The 20,179-nt window shown below is 35.1% G+C and overlaps 1 protein-coding gene across 1 annotated transcript in view; it reads left to right on the top strand.

Moving 5' to 3' along the window:
- Positions 1–15,655, top strand: part of LOC144257156 (broad substrate specificity ATP-binding cassette transporter ABCG2-like) — a 47,657-nt gene extending 32,002 nt beyond the window's left edge. The window contains exons 9-15 of the mRNA XM_077803119.1: positions 1,956–2,038; positions 6,836–6,925; positions 8,089–8,213; positions 10,146–10,300; positions 12,487–12,576; positions 13,592–13,677; positions 15,508–15,655. Of these exons, the coding sequence (XP_077659245.1) occupies positions 1,956–2,038; positions 6,836–6,925; positions 8,089–8,213; positions 10,146–10,300; positions 12,487–12,576; positions 13,592–13,677; positions 15,508–15,655 (777 nt within the window). The remainder of the gene's footprint in view (positions 1–1,955; positions 2,039–6,835; positions 6,926–8,088; positions 8,214–10,145; positions 10,301–12,486; positions 12,577–13,591; positions 13,678–15,507) is intronic.
- The last annotated feature ends 4,524 nt before the right edge of the window (positions 15,656–20,179 follow it).

The raw sequence follows: 20,179 nt of genomic DNA, 5'->3' as shown, positions 1-20,179 counted from the left end.
TCATGTCTGAATGCTAAGAAACAAAAAATGCATAGTCTAGTTTGAAACACTAAATATTCTAAAGTATACCATATGAAAATACAGACTCATATACATGTTCATGCTGCATGTTGGCAGAGCAATAGACATTGATTTGGAACATTGCTCTGCTGACATGAAAGAGAGTCTATTCTGAAAGTAATGAAGATATGCAGAATGGAGTTTTCTTCAGGATTTCTCTATTATTAGCAAAGGGATGTTTACAGACATCTTGCAAAGAAAACATTTAAATAATATTCTTCTAGGCTGTGGTCTTCACAAACCAATCTTTTCTGATTATGAGTCCATTTTTCTACTTTGGCTTGCTTCTTATCTAGAATGTCTGTTACAGGACACTTTATGATTTGAAACTATTGTAATATTAAGATTTTATTTTCAGGTTTGAAGTTTTCAAGATAAATAGTGGGATATTTTGTTTTCTTTAGATTAATATTTTTCTATAATTTTTATAATTTTCCCATGAATAATAATAATTATAGTTATTTCAATAAATTCTATTATAACTGTTCATCTGCTTTTCATCACAGTGACTGAAATAACTGACAAGAATAAATTAGAAGAGAAAAAGTTATTGTGGGCTTAGCTTTAGAGGTTCATTACATTTTCAGCCAATTCCATTATTTTGGGCCCAAAATGAGGCAGCATATTGTAGTGGGAGGGCATAGTGGAGGAAAGCTACTCAGCCATTGGTGGCTGGGAAGTGGGGGGCAGAGCAGAGGTGGAGCCAGGAACAAGATATAATCCCAAGAGCTTGTCTCTAGTCACCTACTTTCTCTAGTCATTCCCACCTGCCTATAAATTATTAATCCATCAAGTTGATCAAACCACTGATGAAGTTCCAGCTCTCATAAACCAATCCTTTTACCTCTGACCATTCCTGCATTAGGAAATACCACATTGGATACATTACCCTTAAGCCTTTTCTAATTGAGGCATCCTTTTAAAACTTTTTATCATAAAAACAAAAGTGATGGCTCTTTGGGAGCCATTCACACAGACAGAATAGGTGAAGGTAGGTGAGGCCTGGGGGGTGGGGATGGGCCTCTCAGTTGGGACATGTTGACTGTAGGCCTCAGTGGCTGAGGTTGAAGGCAAGCAGTGATGGAGGAGGTGGAGGAGGTAATAATAGAAGCACTTGGGTGCCCCCAGAGAGAGCTGGCTGAGTGATTTGGTGACAGTGACAAAGTACTTTCTCATACAAATGGGGTCTTACCAGAGGTGAAGTGGAAGGATCCTGCTCACCCTTCTTCCTTTTTTGTACAAAATTCCATTGCTAGAAATTGTTTGTATATGATTTTAAAATTTTATGACTTGTTAATTTTATGGTGCTGGGAATGAAATCCATTGGCTTATGCATGTTAGGCAAGCAATGTACTCCTGAGCTACATTCCCAGCCTTGAAATTTAATTTATTTCTAATCATCAGAGTAAAGATGTCTTGTTTTCATCTGAACTTCTTAAAGCATGAAACTATGCATGTTCATGGACACAAAAATTGAGAATTCATTTAAGTATAAAACTTTATCCACTTGGACTTTAGTGTTTTTTTTTTTTTTTCCTAAAAATGACTTCCCTAGTGTGTGCTTGACTCTTTTACCCTGTATGGCATTTGTGGGTTCAGGACCTCAACTGTCCCTAATCCAGGAAAGCTTGTTAGACCCTGACAGAAATCTTAGTTTGCCCAATCATCTTATCTGTTGTCTCATCAGTTTTCCAAACAACAGATAATTTTAAATTTATTTAGAAAGTAGTCTAATAATGTACGTTGTTTATTTTCCCAGGGACTCTGGCCAAGTCATTTAAAGTGTTGATTTCAATGGAGAGATTTGATTATGTAGCCATATATCTTGTAATAATAAATGATGTGTGAAAATTTTACCTCAAATTGAAATTATTTCCATTTTTCTTTTTGATAAGATGTTTGCCAAATTCATTCTGGGACTGGTTGGAGGTACCACTTTCCTTATGCTAAAAGATGATTGTACTGAAGTCCAGAATAGGTAAGTAAATATAGATATCAATTTGAGAAAATGCTGTTACTGTTTTCAAGCTTATGAACATCCTTTAAATATTTGAATTTATGGTAAATAAATGCCACTGTTTTATTGTGGTAGGATGAGTTAGTGCATTAAAGACTGAATGAAAGAGTTATTTTTATAGATGTATGTATGTATGTATGTATGAAGTAGTGAACTAAACAATTAAAATTTTATACCCTTTTCATCATTCTGAAGTTGATAGTTGGGTGGTATCAAATATATTCCCATTTTGCAGCTACCACCACCATCCAACTCCAGATTATTGTATTCATTTTCCCAAATGGAATCTCCATAAATCAGTAATTCCCAAAATTCACTTCTGCCTGATACTATTCAATTCTGTGTCTCTGAATTTGACTAAGAACCTTATTATATATTGTACTCCTGTAATATTTGTCTTTTGATGATTGACCTATTTCCTTTAGCATAATATCTTCAAGATTCCTCCAAGTTGTAGCATGTATTGGGATTTTTTTCTTTTTAAGGCTAAATAATACTCCATTGTAATATCTATATACTTCATTTTGTTTATCTATTCATCAGTTCATGCAAATTTGAGTTGCTTCCAACTTTTAGCTATTATGAATAATGTTGCTATGGGTTTATAAATATCTCTTTGAGTCCCTATTTTCAGTTCTTTGTGATAGATACTCAGAAATACAATGGCTGGGCCACATGGTAATTCTGCTAATTTTTTGAGGCTCTGCCTTCTGTCTTTCTCTGTGCTGCACCATTTTACATTCTTATCAGTAGCAAACAAGGGTTCCAATTTCACCATGTTCTTACCAAAAGTTGTTAATTTTTCCTTTTCTAAATAATACATATCTGCTGGATTTTTGGTAAAATGTCCTTTGTTCATTTTAAAATTGAATTAATTCCTTTTTGAATATGTGATTTGCAAATATTTTCTTCCATTGTGTAGGTTCGCTTTTACCTTTTTGATAGTGCATTTGGTACACAAATATTTTTAAATTCGATGTAGTCTTGTTTGTTGACATTTGTTACATGTGAGCTAATTTCCTTCATGGTTTTATAATTCATTTGATTTGGGAGTGTAGGTTAGATTTGTAGGAATCAGCTTTTCCTATCTTTTTAAATTATTTTTCTGTTTTATAACACTTATCTTAGTGTTGTGATCATTATCTAGTTTAATTACAATGTGCCTTCAAAAATATCATTTTAGGATGAGACATTTTAGTGGCTATGTCATGTTCATAGCATAGGTGCTTAGCAACACCACAGAACTCAGGGTTCTCATCATAATTCATGTATGCAAACCACTTCTTCCTAGACATTGAACTCCATGCTTGGTATTCACAACTTTAAGTACCTTAGGTACCCCTCCCAAGAGCCAGAGTGGTACATGGTCTTATCCCCATTTTACTACTGAGGACACTTGAGAAAGGTTATATCAAGTCTTTTTTGATGTCTATTAAAGGCTGATTATTTTTGAAAGAAAGAATAAACATAAAAGTCAATTCTCTTTTTTCTTTCCTCTCCCCAGCCCCCTCCTCTTTCTTTCCTCCTCCTCCTCCTCCTCCTCCTCCTCCTCCTCCTCCTCCTCCTCCTCCACTAGGGACTAAATCCACAGGTACTCTACTACTGAACTACACGCCCAGAACTATTTATTTTTTTTATTTTGAGAAAGGTTCACTATGATGCCTAAGCTGGTCTCAAACTTGTTGTCCTCCAGCCTCAGTCTCCCCAGTAGCTGTGATTGCATATGTGCATCATTGCACCTGGCTAAACATCATGCAAAAATAAGTTTTTCCTCATGCAAAAATAAGTTTTCTTGTGTGTGGAATCAGGTAGTGTTTCTCTGCAATATGATTATACAGAGATTTTTTTTCCCAAGTTATATCATAATTTTACCATCCTTAGAGGCTTAGATCTCTGGGTCATTTCCAAATATGCTAATATTTGGTTTGTACCCTGTGTAGATTCCATTTCTTAATCCAATAGGACCAAAGACTGTGCTCCTGTCTATTATATCCCTGAAAGCATTTAGGAGAAATATTGAGAAATCTATGCTTAATTGGAAACTTAAAGACAAACTAAAAAGCAAGGCATTAAAGTACTAGAAAACTCCAGAGAAATACAGTAATTTTTTCAGATGTTTTCTGGAGAAATTGGACAATTTCCTTCTTTTAATTTTATTTTGCCTTAAGTTTATTGCTATTTTTTTAAATAAAAACTCGGACTGTGAGAAAATAGACTCTGTGTGTAGCTTGTGTAATCTGTCTTGGGTGATTAATGATTCATTTTTTTTTTAGAAAACAATGTTTCAGTTTCGTTTCTGGAACCAAATTCTTAATGCTTTCTTCAGGGCTTAATATCAGTGCCTCATCATTTGAAATTGTCAGGGAGGCCAATGGTTTAGTTCTTCTTTGGAATCAAGCACTGTCTTTGCACTCTCTATAATCTGTGTAATTGAGGAACTAGGTCTCAATCCTGTGTGGACTGAGAGTTTCTTTGACTTCATCATCGTACAATGTTGTGGTGACTATTAAATGAATTAGGAAGTATTTTAAAATAATTGGATATCAGTTCTAGGTATTGACATGAAATAGTTGAAATCAGTTTGTTGAAGAGATATTTGCACTCCCAGAGGTATTTGCGCTCAATCTAAGTGTCCATTCTCAACTAAAGGGAAAAGGATAAGGAAAAGTGAGATGTGTATACACAATGGAGTACTGTTCAGCTCTAAGAAATAAATTTTGGCATTCCTAACATCATGAATGTAAGCTGATAACAAAATATTCTAAATAAATTGAACTGTTAGAAGCAAAGAGTAGAATGGTGGTTGCCAAAGGAAGAGGGATAGGAAAAACAAGAAGAAGATAGTCACGTGTACAAAGTCTCAGGCAGAATAAGGGTTTTTCTTTTCCTTGGAGATGCATTATACAATGTGATGAATATAGTAAATACTAATATATATTTCAAAATTTCTGAGAATTAATTTCAAATGTTCTTACCATAAAAATGATAAATATTTGAGGTGTGGATATTACCTTAATTAGCTCAATTTAATGATTTTACATTATGTTTCCTGAACTATACCTTTGTACCTGTAAACATGGAAGTATAATTTTGTGAACTTATCATTAAAAATTTTAAATAAATCAGATAAATAGATAATATAGATGTGGCTTACCAACTTGGAAAGAATTTTAATCAATGAAGTTCCCTAAAAGTAAAAAAAAAATCTTTAATATAAAATAAAGTATCTTATGTTTTAGAAGGAAATTCATAGTCTCCTTTTTTCAGAATCATTAACTTTACTGTACTGTTAGATGTAACAACAAATTAAACTGAATCTTATTATGTCCCTCATTTCTCAAATTAGGTTTCAACTTGACATTAGGTTTAGTCCTGTATCAAAAGTTATGTAGCTGCTTTTCTACTAGGCCTGGATGATTTTTACTCCTTTTAATCATTATATAAATATTTACATTTAAAATAGCCTATATACTTATTTCTTCATGTAAAATTATTGTCTACAGACTCTTATTTTTTACCTTAGAGTAACTGGGGTTCTTCACTTGGATTACAATTTTAAATATGTTCTCTTGTTTTTGTTATTTAAATGATGTGTCACATCACCTCTTTTTTTAAAAAAAAAGTTGCAACTAACATCCTCAATATTAATTAAACTGTTTGGTTGTGAAGTGCAGCCCATTCACATTTGAAGTACTTGTGGTTGCTTTCATGACATCCATAAATCCATCAAAGTGTAGATTAACTGGACATTTTCTTTTTTAAACCTCAATTAATTTGCTAAAAAGAAGCATTAAAAGTCTACCTTTTCACACAGGTGCACAATTTTTTTTCATGAATCAGGATCAGTTTGATTTATTTTCTAAGCACTTTGGAAGCCTGGTAGGAGGGTGCTTGTCCCGTGTCAAGGCTAACTGTCAAGACTTTGCTGATGGTCAGGTGTCTGTTGTATAGAGATAATGTGGGTTCCCTCTGCTGTCTGACATTTTCCTTCCACATGTTTTCCTTTTTTTTTCTTTACTCCACTTGAAAACCAAACTGGCTAAGTGAATTTTTTAACACTTTGGGTCTTTATTGATCTTCCAAATATACATTGGGAAAAATATCATTTTTCTTAAATTGAAGGTGGTAGTATTTCTGTAACCTATGAATTAGCTCAAGATTCCATGATTAAATGCTTTAGACATGGTGGCTTAAACAACATAAATTTATTTTCTCTCAAATTCTCGAATATGGAAATTTGAGCTCAGGGTTCCATTCCAGCAGGGTCATTCTCCTATGAAGGTCTCTTCCTGGCTTGCAGGTAGCAACCTTCACTCTGTACCCTCTTATGGTAGAGCATGATGTGATGTTTCTTCTTATAAGGACTCTAATCACATTTTGGGGTTTCTACTGTCATGACCTCATCTAACCTTATTGTTTCCTAAGTCACCTACTTCCTGATACCCTCATATTGGGGGTGATTGCCTCCACATATCAATTTTTAAAAACACAATTCAGCTCACAGTAAGCTAAGACCATGAATTGCAAATAGGGCTATAATATGGAATTTCAGGGGCACCATGGTGGGGATACAGAAATGGGGAAAGACCTCATGAGTACATGCTTTCCTCTCAGTTTTAACCAGAACATGTCTAAATGTTTTAAAGAAAAAAAAATTTATTTAATGTTATGTCATTTGTGGAAAGAGTTTGTGGGTAGAAAACTGAGCTGATGACATTGAGTTTACCATTTACTTTTGTTCCTTTTCTGTCCTGGCAGGGCCTGGGCACTCTATGTGCTGATTGTCTTCCAGTGTTTCAGCAGTGTGACTGCTGGGGAGATCTTTGAGCTCCAAAAGAAACTGTTTAAGTGAGTAGCTCTCTGTTTCAGAAAGGGACATTGGTAGCTAGCTGTTGGTCAGTCAGGTCACTTCCAGAATGAGGACAAGGATATGATCTTGGAGATTGCCATAACTTGTGTATACTTACCATGCACAGTGTGAACTTTGGAGATACCCGCTTGGGATTACCAATATTAACTGAGAAAATGCACTTATAGGAGAGTAAAAAAATTAAAAGTATGTGGATCCAGACACTAAAGGAAAGAGAGTTTTTTGGTTTGATATGAGCAACCAATCCCAATGCTGCATAAAAAGCAAACAATGAACAAAGTAAAAAGTATCTTTATATTTTAGGGAATAACAGGTCATTGTGACACTTGCAAAAAAAATTTCAGGTGCTTGGAAGTAAGTGATAGTATCACCAGCAAATAAGAAATGGGAAATAAAATTGGCAAAGAATGTGACTTAGTTTAGCCCTCAGTGGATGGAGGAGTAGAAAGACTCAGAGGGCAGCCTTACAGTAAGAAGCAGACTGATTTTATCTCTTTTATTTTTCAAAAATGAAAGAGATTTGCCTATACTTATATGCCAAGGATAGGAATCCTCAGAGAGGGAAAAAATAAGGACACTGGTAGAAGCATTTGGAATTATGGGAGAAAGATGTTAGGAAGAGGAAAGATGAGGATTTGGTAGCTGACATAGCTGCATGTTGGACGTGTGATCATTGAGAAGAAGGCTTTTTCTGCTTTTAACCTGAGAATAGAAATAAAGAGTTTTTAAAAGTCTTCAGGTGCACTGGGGCCTTTATACTCAAAGTGGGGAGAAGAGAAGCTTCTGTTACACTGGGATTAGCTCCTCACTTCTCAGGCACAGCTAGCCTCAGAAGAGAAACAGAATCTCTGAGGAGAGTGAGGAGGTGCAGACTCTGTCCCTGGAGGGTTGATATGGGTCAGAGTGGGTGGCAGCAGGGGGGGTGCTTCATGAGAGAGGGGCACAGCAAGAGTATGGGGGCTGATGCCCCAGGGAGGCTGTACCTGAGGTGGAGAAGGGTGTGGGAAATCAGACTAGATCCTGTGGGCAGGTGCAGTGTCAGATCTGGTGGCAGCAGGAGTCTGCAGAGCATCACCTCTTCTGGGCTGAGTCTTCGTGAACTAATCTGGAGTGTGTGGCAAGCTTTTTCTTTCCTCCCCAGACATGAGCACATCAGTGGATACTACAGAGTGTTGCCTTATTTTTTTGGAGAACTGTTAGCTGAATTAATACCCAGGAGGTTGTTTCCAACTATTTTATTTACTTCTGTACTATACTTCATGTTACGTAAGTAGCAAGATGAAGAAGATGTGTCTTTAGTCTTGCATATGAGGTGATGCTCATTTCTCTCTGTGAGCAGTTTCATGGTTATTAAAACTACAAACCAAGCTGTATGTAAGCTATGGAAGTACATGTACACATTGTTCACTCTCTAAAATAACTGTTTATCAATGGCATTGTTGTCAAGTTGTTTTCCCAACCATTTTTTTTAATTGCTACTAGGACTCGAACCCATAGTGTGAATATGAGAGGCAAGTGCTATACCACTCCACTACATCACCAGCCATTTTATTTTTATTTTGTTTAGATATGGAGTCCTGATAAATTGCTCAGGCCTACTTTGAACTTGGGATCCTCCTGCCCCAGCTTCCCAGACACTTGGGATTCCAAGTATGCACCCTATGATTGGGCCAGCCAAATTTAAAACAATTTATAAAACTGCAGTTTACTGAGAGATATGTCATATACAAATATGAAATAAATTTATATAACTATTTGTGGCTATGCCAGAGGAGCTAAGATATGGCTTATCTATCAACATTTTCTCTGTATCTACATATATCTCTGTAGAGATAAAATACAGATTGGTAATATCCTTATGTAAAGGGATATAATGGGAGGAATTAAAAAATCAATATACACACATATTCTTTCTCTCTCTTCTTCTCTAGTCATAGAAACAAAGTTGGTAACTTTGGTGTTTATTCATTTAATAAAAATACGTATTTGATGGCTGTAGACAGATTCCTTTGTGCATTAGGCTCAGGCTTCACTTCAGGTACTATATCAGAATTTCCACCACCCCCTTACACACACACACACACACACACACACACACACACACACACACACAAGAAATATCTGTTTGTAACAGCATAGTACAGGATAAGAACCACTGATAGAGTTTAAGCCTTCCATTTAGAAAATCAGGTGTGTGATAAAGAATTCATCAATCAGGGCATGGTGTGATTGGCCCTTATCCAGTCTTTTGTGCTAGTGTCCTAATCCCAGTGGCTTGGGAGGCTGAGGGAGGAGGATCATGAATTCAAAGCCAGCCTCAAGAAAACTGAGGCACTAAGCAACTCAGTGAGACCCTATATCTAAATAAAATAAAAATAGGGCTGGGGATGTGGCTCAGTGGTGGAGTGCCACTGAGTTTAATCCTTGGTACCCCAGAAAAAGAAAAAAAGAATTAATCATGAAATCTAGACCCCCAGGCTTCTGATCAGTGTTCTTGCAACTGTTCCAAAACCCTCAGATGGGATAACCCAGATCATTAGCTCAGTATAATTTATAGAGTACTTTAGGAAACTTAATTTAGCCCATTTTCAATCAGACTGTCTAGAAGGACTCAGGTTATAGGAGCATTTTTCCTTACCCCAGGTATTTTTTAATGTCTTATTAGTACCTTATCATTATAAATAATATTGCGGTTCATGTAGACATAATTATACAATCATAGAATTTAATTTGCTCTTGTTCAGTCCATACTACTTCCCCTTTTCCTCCCACTGTGGCATCATAGAATTCTGATCCCAGTTTCTTCACTAATGCATTTATAAAAAAAACAATAAACAATGTGGAGATGTCAGTTTACTTAAATGTGCTCTTGAGAAATTTCCTGTGACAGTAGAATTTGGTCCATTTGTGTTGCCTATATCTCTCTGGCTCAGCAACTCAGAAATTGTGCATTGTTTCACATAAAGGAGCATAGATGTTACATAGAAAAGTATTTCTGCAGTAAATGTAAAAAAAAGAAAATTGTGTGATAACTTCATGTGGTTACATGGAAGGAAACACTAATGATAGTTGGAGAGTAAGTGACATTTTTCATTCTGATATTAGTTTTTCAGAATGTTTAGTGTTATTTGCAAAATAAACAATCTCAAATACAAGGTGACCTAGGAAGCTGGACTGACCCTTTCTTTTCCTTCTAAGTGTTGAAACCAGATGTGGGTGCTTTCTTCATGCTGATGTTTATTGTTTTGCTAGTGGCTTATGCCACTGGTACCATGGCACTTGTCCTGGGAGCAGGTGAGAAGACGATGGACCTAGAGACAATTTTTGTGAATGTCTATTTGGGGATTATGATGGTGAGTGCGAATTGTACTGCTTTGAGAGGGAATCTGTACCATGTTCCTTCCTGCTTCTTCACTTGTCCTGTAAAACCTGCTTTTAGGACTTTGTACAGGACTCCAATGTTTTCTCGAGGCCATGCAGTTGATATTAGAGAATGTGCTGCTTTCCTCCTGGCCCTTATCCAGTTTTTTGTGCTAGTATCCTAATTTTGTTACTATAACTTTTAACCATATACTCACTAATGAGCTTTTTAAAATACTTCTGGGTGGCATATTATGAAACCTTGGTAAACTGGAAACTCAAAACCCATAAGAATTATGATTGGCCAATTCCCTCATTAGAACAACAAGTTCTGTGCCTGACCTTCATGCTGGTGTTAAGAGAATTGCCAGCTCTGTAATCAGCAGAGATGATTTGTTGGATTATGTAGGCTTCAAGATGAAAGTGAAGATCCTTGAGGAGTTTAACAGTGTGTGGCATGAGAAGTCTAACTGGAGTACCTCTTATATTTTGAAAAGAAGTATTGAAGGCACTGGAAAATCCAAAGTCCACAGTGCTAGGTTCCCTCCCTTGTGGGTTCCTGGATGATCTATATCAACATATTCCTGTACATCTTTTGATTGTTTTTAATGTTTACTTAGTTTTAATCTTATATGCCTTAAATTTTGCACTCAATATGATGAATCAGCATATAATTAGTTACCAACCTTCTCCCAATTGCATCAACGATTAATACACACATCTTTTCTGTTCAGGAGGAGGAGATATCTTCCAATGATACATATTTAGCATAATCTTGTGCCAAAGTTTAATTCTTCCATTTATGAATTTGGCAACTACAATGTATATCATTGAGAAAGGGATAAATCTTGATTACAGTTTCTATACCGTCATACTGCAAATAATACCTCATTCAATAAATGAAGAACTTTTGTTTGATTTGATGCTTTGACTAATTGTTGTGTAAAGAATTCTATATGGAAATAAAAAAATCAGTCATAAAACCACATTTAACTCAGAGATGCTGACTTATATGCTAAACACTTAGTTAGGTCCAGTCTGAACATATGCAGACACACTTCTACATAGTCATTGTTCTGCATATCCCAGTGCACTTCACACCAGTTAGGATAAGTGTTATGTGAACCTCATAGCTGTCTCTTGTTTATCTCTAGCAGTTTTTCCTGGCATTTCCACCATGAGACTGTTTTATGGTAGCTTAAAATGGAAGTATTGACTGCATGTTCTGCTGAACTTCAGCATGTTACTCTTTCTTTTTTTCTTTCTTTTTTTGTGTTAGGTCTTTGGAGTATTTATGCAAGCATTTTGAATCCTAAATAATTCCGATAGCATGGGCACAAAATGCAAACCCTTGTAAAAGATAAATCTTATTATTGTGTAGAAGTAGAGAGGAGCATGTGATGCTCAGGATTCTTCTGGTTTTTGTTCTAGATGTCCAGGTTCATGAAGGGGGAAGATAATGGTGGTACAATTTAAGTTGTCAGTACCATCAGCCTTTCATGTCCATGGGTTCCACATCCAAAGATTCAACCAATCATTAATCAGAATTTTTCAATACAAAACTTGTCTCTGAATATATACACTTTTTCTTTTCTTGTCATTGGTTCCAACACTATAAAGTATAATTTTTTTCCTTGATGGTTGACTTGTATTATGTATCAAAAGAAATATGTAAATGATTTAAAATATACAGAATGTACGTATTTAAACATAAAAGATATGCAGGGTTCTATGCAAAGGTTATGCTATTTTAGAAATAATAGATAAAAGCATTGTCAGATTTTGATATCTGTGGATGGGATTTGCTGGGGGCTCCTGGAACTAATTCCTTTTGGATACCAAGGGATGAACTTACTACTTAATCTTCCTTTGTATACAGTTGCATAGAAATTTAAGGACAGAGTCTTGATAATAAAGAATCTCCTGAAATAAGTAGAATACATAATATTGATTACAGGTATATTGTTCTTCACTAAATATCATAAACTGCCTTAGCTATACAGAGGTATATACATGTAAAGGACCAAAATCAGTATTTAAGAGTAAGTGGAAGATATTTCAAGAAAGAGTAGGTCCTAGCAGAAATGTTTTGAAGGTTGTAGAGTTCTTGTGTAGGGTCTTATCTAGAGTTCCTCATAAAAACACTGAACTGATTGACACTTGGTTTTGCTTTTTGTAGGTTTTGTTGGGTATTTCAGTGAATTTTGGAACCATGACACCTTGGCTATCCTGGCTTGAATACTTGAGTATTCCTCATTATGGGTATACGGTAAAATGTCCTTATCTGCCATTGTGACAGAGTTCCCAAAGTGAGAACAATGAAAATAAAACCAAATCTATGGCTATGGGCTATGAACCTCTCCCATCCAGGAATTGTCTTTCTGGAAGGCACCTGGGGTTTTCCCAGTTTTTTCACTGTTTGAGGAAGATGAAGTGTGGGGAGAAATCTAGTAAATAGAAAAAATTGACTAATAAATGAAATACATATTTTGTTTTTTAGTCCAATAAGGGAATCATTAGGAGGAAGGGAGACTGGAGCACATTGTTAATAATAAAAGCTGAATTTAAAGAGAATAAGAAGACTGTCTAATACCCAGAGCCATATTGGCAAGTTAATCAGCTCCAAAGGAAGCTGTGTCTCAACACAATATAACCAAATTTCTAACTCCCATCATTACAACTAGTTTTTGATGAAAACAACTGAGGAAACATTGTTATTATAAACTGTCATTTATAATAACATTGTTATTATAAACTGACAATGTTCACTAAGCACTATCATATTATTTTAATTTTGGTTTTTATGGGATCATAAAATTGAATGAGAAGAAGGAAGCTTGGCTTATATAGCCAGAGATCTCGCTTTTTTACAATGAGAAGCAACATCTCTGACCTAGGCCTCTTGATTACCAGGGCAAATATATTAGCCGCTATGCTGTGAAAAAGGCTGTGAATGTAAGACTTGGTATGTTTTTAGAAACAGTAATGGAGATTAAGCTTGAGGACATAATTGTGATAATTCTTTGGCAACTTTTTCTTTTTTCAGTAAGAGTTTAACCTAGAGTCCTGTGCATACCGGGCAAGCACCCTACCACTGAGCTACTTCCCCAGCACTTTTTATTTTTTAAGACAAGTCTCCTTACCTTCAGTTGCCCAGGTTATCTTGGAACTTGCCATCCTCCTGCCTGAGTTTCCCCACCATCTGGGATTATGGGTATGCACTTATGTACCTGGACACTTTTGAAATTCACAACCTTTTATCTTGTATTGTCCCCCTTATATAGGCTTTGCAGCATAATGAATTTTTGGGACAAAACTTCTGTCCAGAACTCAATGCAACAGAAATCAGTGGCTGTGCCAGCTATGTGATGTAAGTTTCCATTCCATGTCATAATGAGATTTCTTACCAGTATGATAAGATATAGAAAGTGCCCTGGGTTTAGAGCCCAAGCTCAATGAATCTTTCTGAATGTAAGTTTTCCCACTCATAAAGTGAGACCTTGTATACTAGTGCATGTGAACATGCTGTACTTGTATTCCACTACAGTCAATGTTGTATTAAATGTGGAGAAATGTTTGTATTCACCCTTTTGAAAAATTATTTTAATGTTTTGATTATGAGATTGAATTCTTATTTTTCAGAACATTTGAAGTTGAAATGGGTGTTTCAATAATTTAGCAAGGGTTCATAATCTCTGGACTGAATGGATTATATAGTATCTATGAGCCTAGCCTGTGGATAGCAGTAAGAACTAACAGGGCAGTGATAGCATCAAGGGAATGAACATTGTCCCCCAGGTCCTGGCTCTTCCCTTTGTTCACATATGTTGGAGCTGTAGTGAAATCAAAGGCTGCTCAGTTTTTGTTTTTGTTTCTCTCTCTCTCTCTCTCTCTCTGTGTGTGTGTGTGTGTGTAAACTGAATACTACCTATTAAAGGAAATACCCTTTAAAGAAAAAAAAACATTATTTCAGTAAATTGAGAAGGAAGTCTTATTTTCATATAATGTCATTAAAAAAATTAAAGTATCTTGCTTCAAATTTTTGATAATGCTTACTTTTTCAATGATTGAAAATGATTTGACTTTGATGCTTAAGTTAATAAAAGAGAGAGAGAATGAGAATGCTAGAATACTAAAACTCTCCTGGATATTTCAAATAGTATAGAAATAATTCTATACCAACCAGAAAATCTGTGAAGAGGACTTTTCCTTACCTTTCTACTCTCTTTTGTTTGATCTGGGCATGGCATTTTTGTAACACAAAATTTGTGCAAGGCTGCTTGTCAGAATAAAGTAGACAGGGAAAGTGGGAACAAATAAGGAAGAGCCACCACAGGCTTCATGCTTACATGGACCCTATCCTCACAAGAGGAAGGATGAAGCTCCTCTTACAGCAAAGAGAGGTCACAGATGTTTTTATAACTGCTAAATTCCAAAACATGGAACAATAGCACATAAATGGCAGCTGTTGATTATTGTAGCTACACTAGGTGTTTTTAGTATCACATGCTTTTCTACCAGTGGCAGGAATGGTGCTTCCTGCTGTGCTCCAGCTGGTACTTCAGCCCTAAGTCTGATTCCTGGGACTGCAGGTGACATTCTAGAGCTGAATATCTGTGATGCTCTTCACAGTCTTGGTCAAAGAGCCAACAGACATGACTCTGGCTGGAAACTCTTGCTTCCCCTTTGTCCTAGTTTTACAATACTTAGCCTATGTTTTTAGGATGGCTGTCTTGTGGGTGAGCAGAACTGTGTGGAGCTTTGATCATCTTAGCAAGGGTCATAGGTGTCATTAGGTAAAACTGAAGGTGTCCCATTAGAAGTAAGTGAAAGTGTATCAGATGAGATATTTCCTTTGAAGACAGCAGTACTATAGATTTGTAAATAAAAGAAGCTAGAAATTTGCTCCACAGTGTATCTTTGTAGGCTTGGTCAAGTTTGTTAAGTCTACTCCCCTCCTCTTTTAAATGTGTATATCTATATCCCCTTGGATTGTTTTAAGATATAACTAAGCTATTAGGTGCAAGTTGCTTGGCATAGTAGCAAAATTTAAGCACTTAATGACTTTTAGCTATTATATATGAAAGGCTAACTCCTAATGATTTGGTTAAACTATAGGTTTCTTTAACAAAAGAAAAGGGAATGTATTCAGTAAAATTTGACAGATGCTAGGAATTTAGATTGTTTTATTGAATTTCAGATGTACTGGTGAAGAACTCTTGACAATCCAAGGCATCGATATCTCACTTTGGGGCTTATGGAAGAATCTCCTGAGTTTGACTTGTATGATTATTATCTTCCTCACAATTACCTACTTAAAACTGGTATTTCTTAAAAAATATCCTTAAGTTCCCCTTTAATTTACTATGAATTGCCCTCGCTTCAAAAGGATTTATTTTAAGTATGTGATGAAGACTTTTTGTGGTCTTGTGGTCAGCTGCCACTACACTGTTATATAGCAACAATTATTTTCAATAGAAACATTCAGAAAAATCCAATAGACTGCATTATACACAAAAGAACCCAAGTCAAAAATTACTAATATTATGCATTGCATACTAGTTCATCTCTACAGACCAGGAAGAAAAAACATAGTCTATTTTATTGACAAAAAAAGGAAAATTAAATTCTAGAAATGCTTGTCAGGTTACTAATGTCTCTGGTATCAGTTTTCTGATCTTCAAAATGAATAAGCCAGTTGATAGTCCTCCAGTTTTAATAGGCTATGAATCTCTAATCTGCCATTGTTTAGTAACAGATGTATGAATGCTTTATGGGAAGTATTAAATCTAAAATATGTTAGAAAAACCAGTATTATTCTGGGATAAGAAAAGTCATGATGACTGAAAAACATGTCTTTGATGGAATTTACTGATACTTACCTAATGGAATTGTTAGAGCTTAGGAGTCTTGGCTGGGTGCTTTGGGCTACAGGTGGTAGAGGACCAGGGGTCTGGAGACATGACTCTTGTGTCATTTCTGGGACATTCTGCTCTGAAGTCACTTCACTTCCTGGCATGGTTCAGTGGTGTATAATCAGGTTGCATCCAAATCTCCTGTGGAGACTTGCTATGCTACATGTCTGGCCCTGCCTTGCCCACCACAGCAGCACCTGAAGAGACATCTCCCTGAAGAACTCACCAGAACCAGATTTTGTCATATCCAAGGTCCTCTCAGCTCTGAAAACGTTACACTTGTGGTTTAATAAGTTGTACTTAGATAATTATACAAGGTCCCCCCATCTACACAAGGTCCCCCTGCCACTTGTATATCTCATTTATCTCCCCAAGCTGCCTTTACCAGGAATGAGGAAGTATTTACCAGTATTATGAAAATGTTTTTATACAGGAAAGTTATTTATTTTCGTATACTGACTTTGTAACCTGTTATTTGGCCAAATTTGTTACCTCTAGCAGTCGTTTGATGGAGTTTTGGGATCTTCTAGGTATAGTATCATACCACCTACAAACAGTGATATTTTAACTTCTTTCTTTCCTAGTTTTATCACTTTTATTTCCTTCTCTTGCCAAATTGCTGTGGCTAGGCTAGAATGTCTAGCACTATATCAAATAGGAGTGGTGAGAGTGGACATTCTTGTATGGTGCCAGACTTTAAAGGAAATGCTTTTAAGTTTTCCCCATTTACTATGAGGTTGTATTTGAATTTTTCAAAGATAGGCTTTGATATTGAGGTAGGTTCCTTTGATCCTTATATTCTTCAATGTGTTTATCATGAATGGGTGCTGAATTGTGTCAAGGGCCTTCTCTACATCTATTGAGTTCTTCATGAAGATGGAATCCTTGCATCTCTAGAATAAAAATAACTTGATCATGGTGTACAATTAATATGTTGAACACAATGTGCTAATGTTTTATTAAGTATTGCTGCATCTAGGTTCACAGAGATATTGGTCTATAGTTTTCTTGGCTTGATGTGTCCTTATCTAATTTTGGTATGAGTAAGAGACTAGCCTCATAGAATTAATTCAGAAGTGTTTCATCACTTCTATTTTATGCAATACTTTGAGGAATATTGGCATAAGTTCTTCTCAGATTTGGTAGAATTCGATCTTTCAGTTATAGGATCATACCATCTACAAACAATGGTAGAATCCATGTGGTTCTGAGCTTTCTTTGTTGGAAAGCTTTTTATTAGTACTTGTATCTTATTACAAGTTATTGGTCTGTTTAGGTTTTCTATGTCCTCTTGATTCAGTTTTGGCACATTGTATTTGTTTAGAAATGTATTCATTTATAATTTTCAGTTAGAGTATATAGTTTCAAAATAGTCTCTGATGATTTGCTAGATTTCTGAAAAGTTTATAGTGATTTCTCCTTTTATCTCTAATTTTATTAATTTAGGTTTTCTCTGTTTTCCTTTTGGTTAGCTTGGCTAAGGGCTTATCAATCTTATTTAGCTTTTTAAAGAATAGATTTTTTATATTGATCCTTTGTATGTTTTTTTTTTATTCTCAAGTTTATTGATTTTGGCTCTGATCTTAATTTATTTCCTTCCTTCTACTGTTTTTGGAATTGGTGTTTTCTTCTACAGCCTCTCTAGGCTTTTGTCATGTGTATTTCTAATTTCATTCCATTATAATCTGATAAGATGCAAAAATATATCAAATTTGTTTTTGTATTGCTGAGATTTGCTTGATGGCCTAAAATGTAGTCTACTTTGGACAAGATTCCCTAAGATTCTGAAAAGAAACTGTATTTAGCTGTTGTTGAATGAAATATTCTGTAGATGATCTGTTAGGTCCATCTGTTAGATCCATTGAAATATTCTATAGATGATCTGTTAGGTCCAAAGAGTCTTACTGAGTTAATATATGAATGACCTATCTAATTGGGAGAGAGGTGTGTTCAGATCACCAAGTTTTATGATATGGGGTCGGTCTGGGGCTTCAATTTCAGCGGTGTCTTTTCTGTCTAACTAGTTGCACCCACATTTTGCATATAAATATTTATTTTTGTTACATCTTGTTGGATTGTTATTTTTATTAATAAAAAGTGACCTTCTTTGTCTCTTCTAATTAATTTTGTGGTAAAATCTGGTTTGTCAGATATGAGAGTATCCACTTCTACTTGTTTTTGGATTCTATTTGCATGGTATATCAATTCCATTTTTTTGTTATGGCTATTTTTGCCTGTAAGGGACAAATCTTGCAAGCAACATTTTAATCCGTTTCCCCAACTTGTGTCTTTTAATTGCAGAGTTGAAACCATTTACATTCAGTATTATTGTACAGATATATTTATTAATTCCTTCCATTTTGACTTATCTCTAATGTTTAATTTGGTCCCATTTCTCCTTCACTAAACTATTCAATGAGATTTGTTCTTTTGTGAGCTCTGAGGCTTGTTTTTTATTACTTCTATGTGGAGTATTTCCTTAAGTAAGTTCTGTAGTGCTGGATTTTGTAGTCAGGAATTCTTTTACTTTTGTCTTTGATTTGGAATAGTAGTTTTGCTGGATATAGAAGTCTTGGTTTGTAGTTATTTTCTTTCAGACTTGGAACATATTCCAACATATTGTTCCAAGTTATAGTGGTTTATTTTTGTTAATGGAACACAATAAACCACAGAATAAATGAATGCTAGTTGCTGTTTATAGTTCAGGTACTCTTGTCAGGTTATCAAGCATGATTTCAAGAAAACTGAGACCATGGAAGATTCCATTATAGAGTGAGTGCTGAGAAATCAGAAGTTATTCTGATAGATTTGCATCCAAATGTGAAGTGACATTTTCCTCTTGAAGCTTTTATAAGTCTATCCTTGTTTTGTGCATTAGGCATTTTTATTATAATGTGTCATAGAGGGGTTGTTAATTTTTTTAATCTTTTCTACATGCCTCCTGTAGCTGGATGTGCATCTCACTTTGAAGGTTTGGAAAATTTTCTTTTATTATTTCCATAAAAACTTTATTTATTCCACTAGCCTGCATCTCACAGTACTCCTCAGTTTCAGTGATTCTTAAATTTGGTTTCTTCATGTTGTCCTAGAGTTCTTGTATATTCTGATCATAGTTATATTTTTTGTTTTTCCTATAATGCTGTCTGAATGTTGAAGGCTGGCCACTTTGTCTTCTAACTTTGATATTATGTCTTCAGCATGTTCTGCACTATTAGAGAGGCTTTCAACTGCACACACTATATAATTTATTGTGTCTTTTATTTCTAAGATTTCTGTTTGGTTCTTTTTCAAAAATTCTATCTCCTTATTAAATTTCTCATTCATATTCTGTACTGGCTTCTTTCATTTCTTCATTTGTTTTTCCGTGTTTTCTTGGAATTCATTGATCATTTTTATAATTATTCTCTTAAATTTATCATCTGATATGTCATCCACTTTAATATCTTTGGGGTCAGCTGCTGAACTTTAGGGGTGTTGTGTTAGTTTGTTTTTCATATTTTTTGTTTTCTTGTGTTAGGCTTACATCTATTGTGAGATACTCTTTAGGACCATTCTTCACTTGCCAAAGTATCCTAGAATGATACATATTAAGATCCCCATAGGTATGGTATCCACTACCTTTGTGTTCTTTCTATTTTGTTCTGTAGCAGTGCATAGCCACCAATTTTACTGGTTTTGACTCAGTCTTTTAATATATAATCATGCCTCACTCACAGATACCTATGTTCAAACATCTTCAGTAGAGAGAAATATGCCTACTAGAAATATTCACAAAATATGCCTACTTGAAAAAACAGAATTATTAATGCTTATGTTTTCAATTAATAAGAATGTAAACATATTATTTTATATTTGTCCTCTCTTTTATTTTAATTTTGCCTTTTTATATTTTTATTATATTAAAATACATAATAAAATTCATTACAACAACATTTTTAAAGTGTTAGTTTATTTTTC

The sequence above is a fragment of the Urocitellus parryii genome, chromosome 10, assembly GCF_045843805.1.
Source record: "Urocitellus parryii isolate mUroPar1 chromosome 10, mUroPar1.hap1, whole genome shotgun sequence".
Taxonomy (NCBI): domain Eukaryota; kingdom Metazoa; phylum Chordata; class Mammalia; order Rodentia; family Sciuridae; genus Urocitellus; species Urocitellus parryii.
Note: the sequence above shows the minus strand (reverse complement) of the source record. Positions and strands in the feature narration are given on the sequence as shown.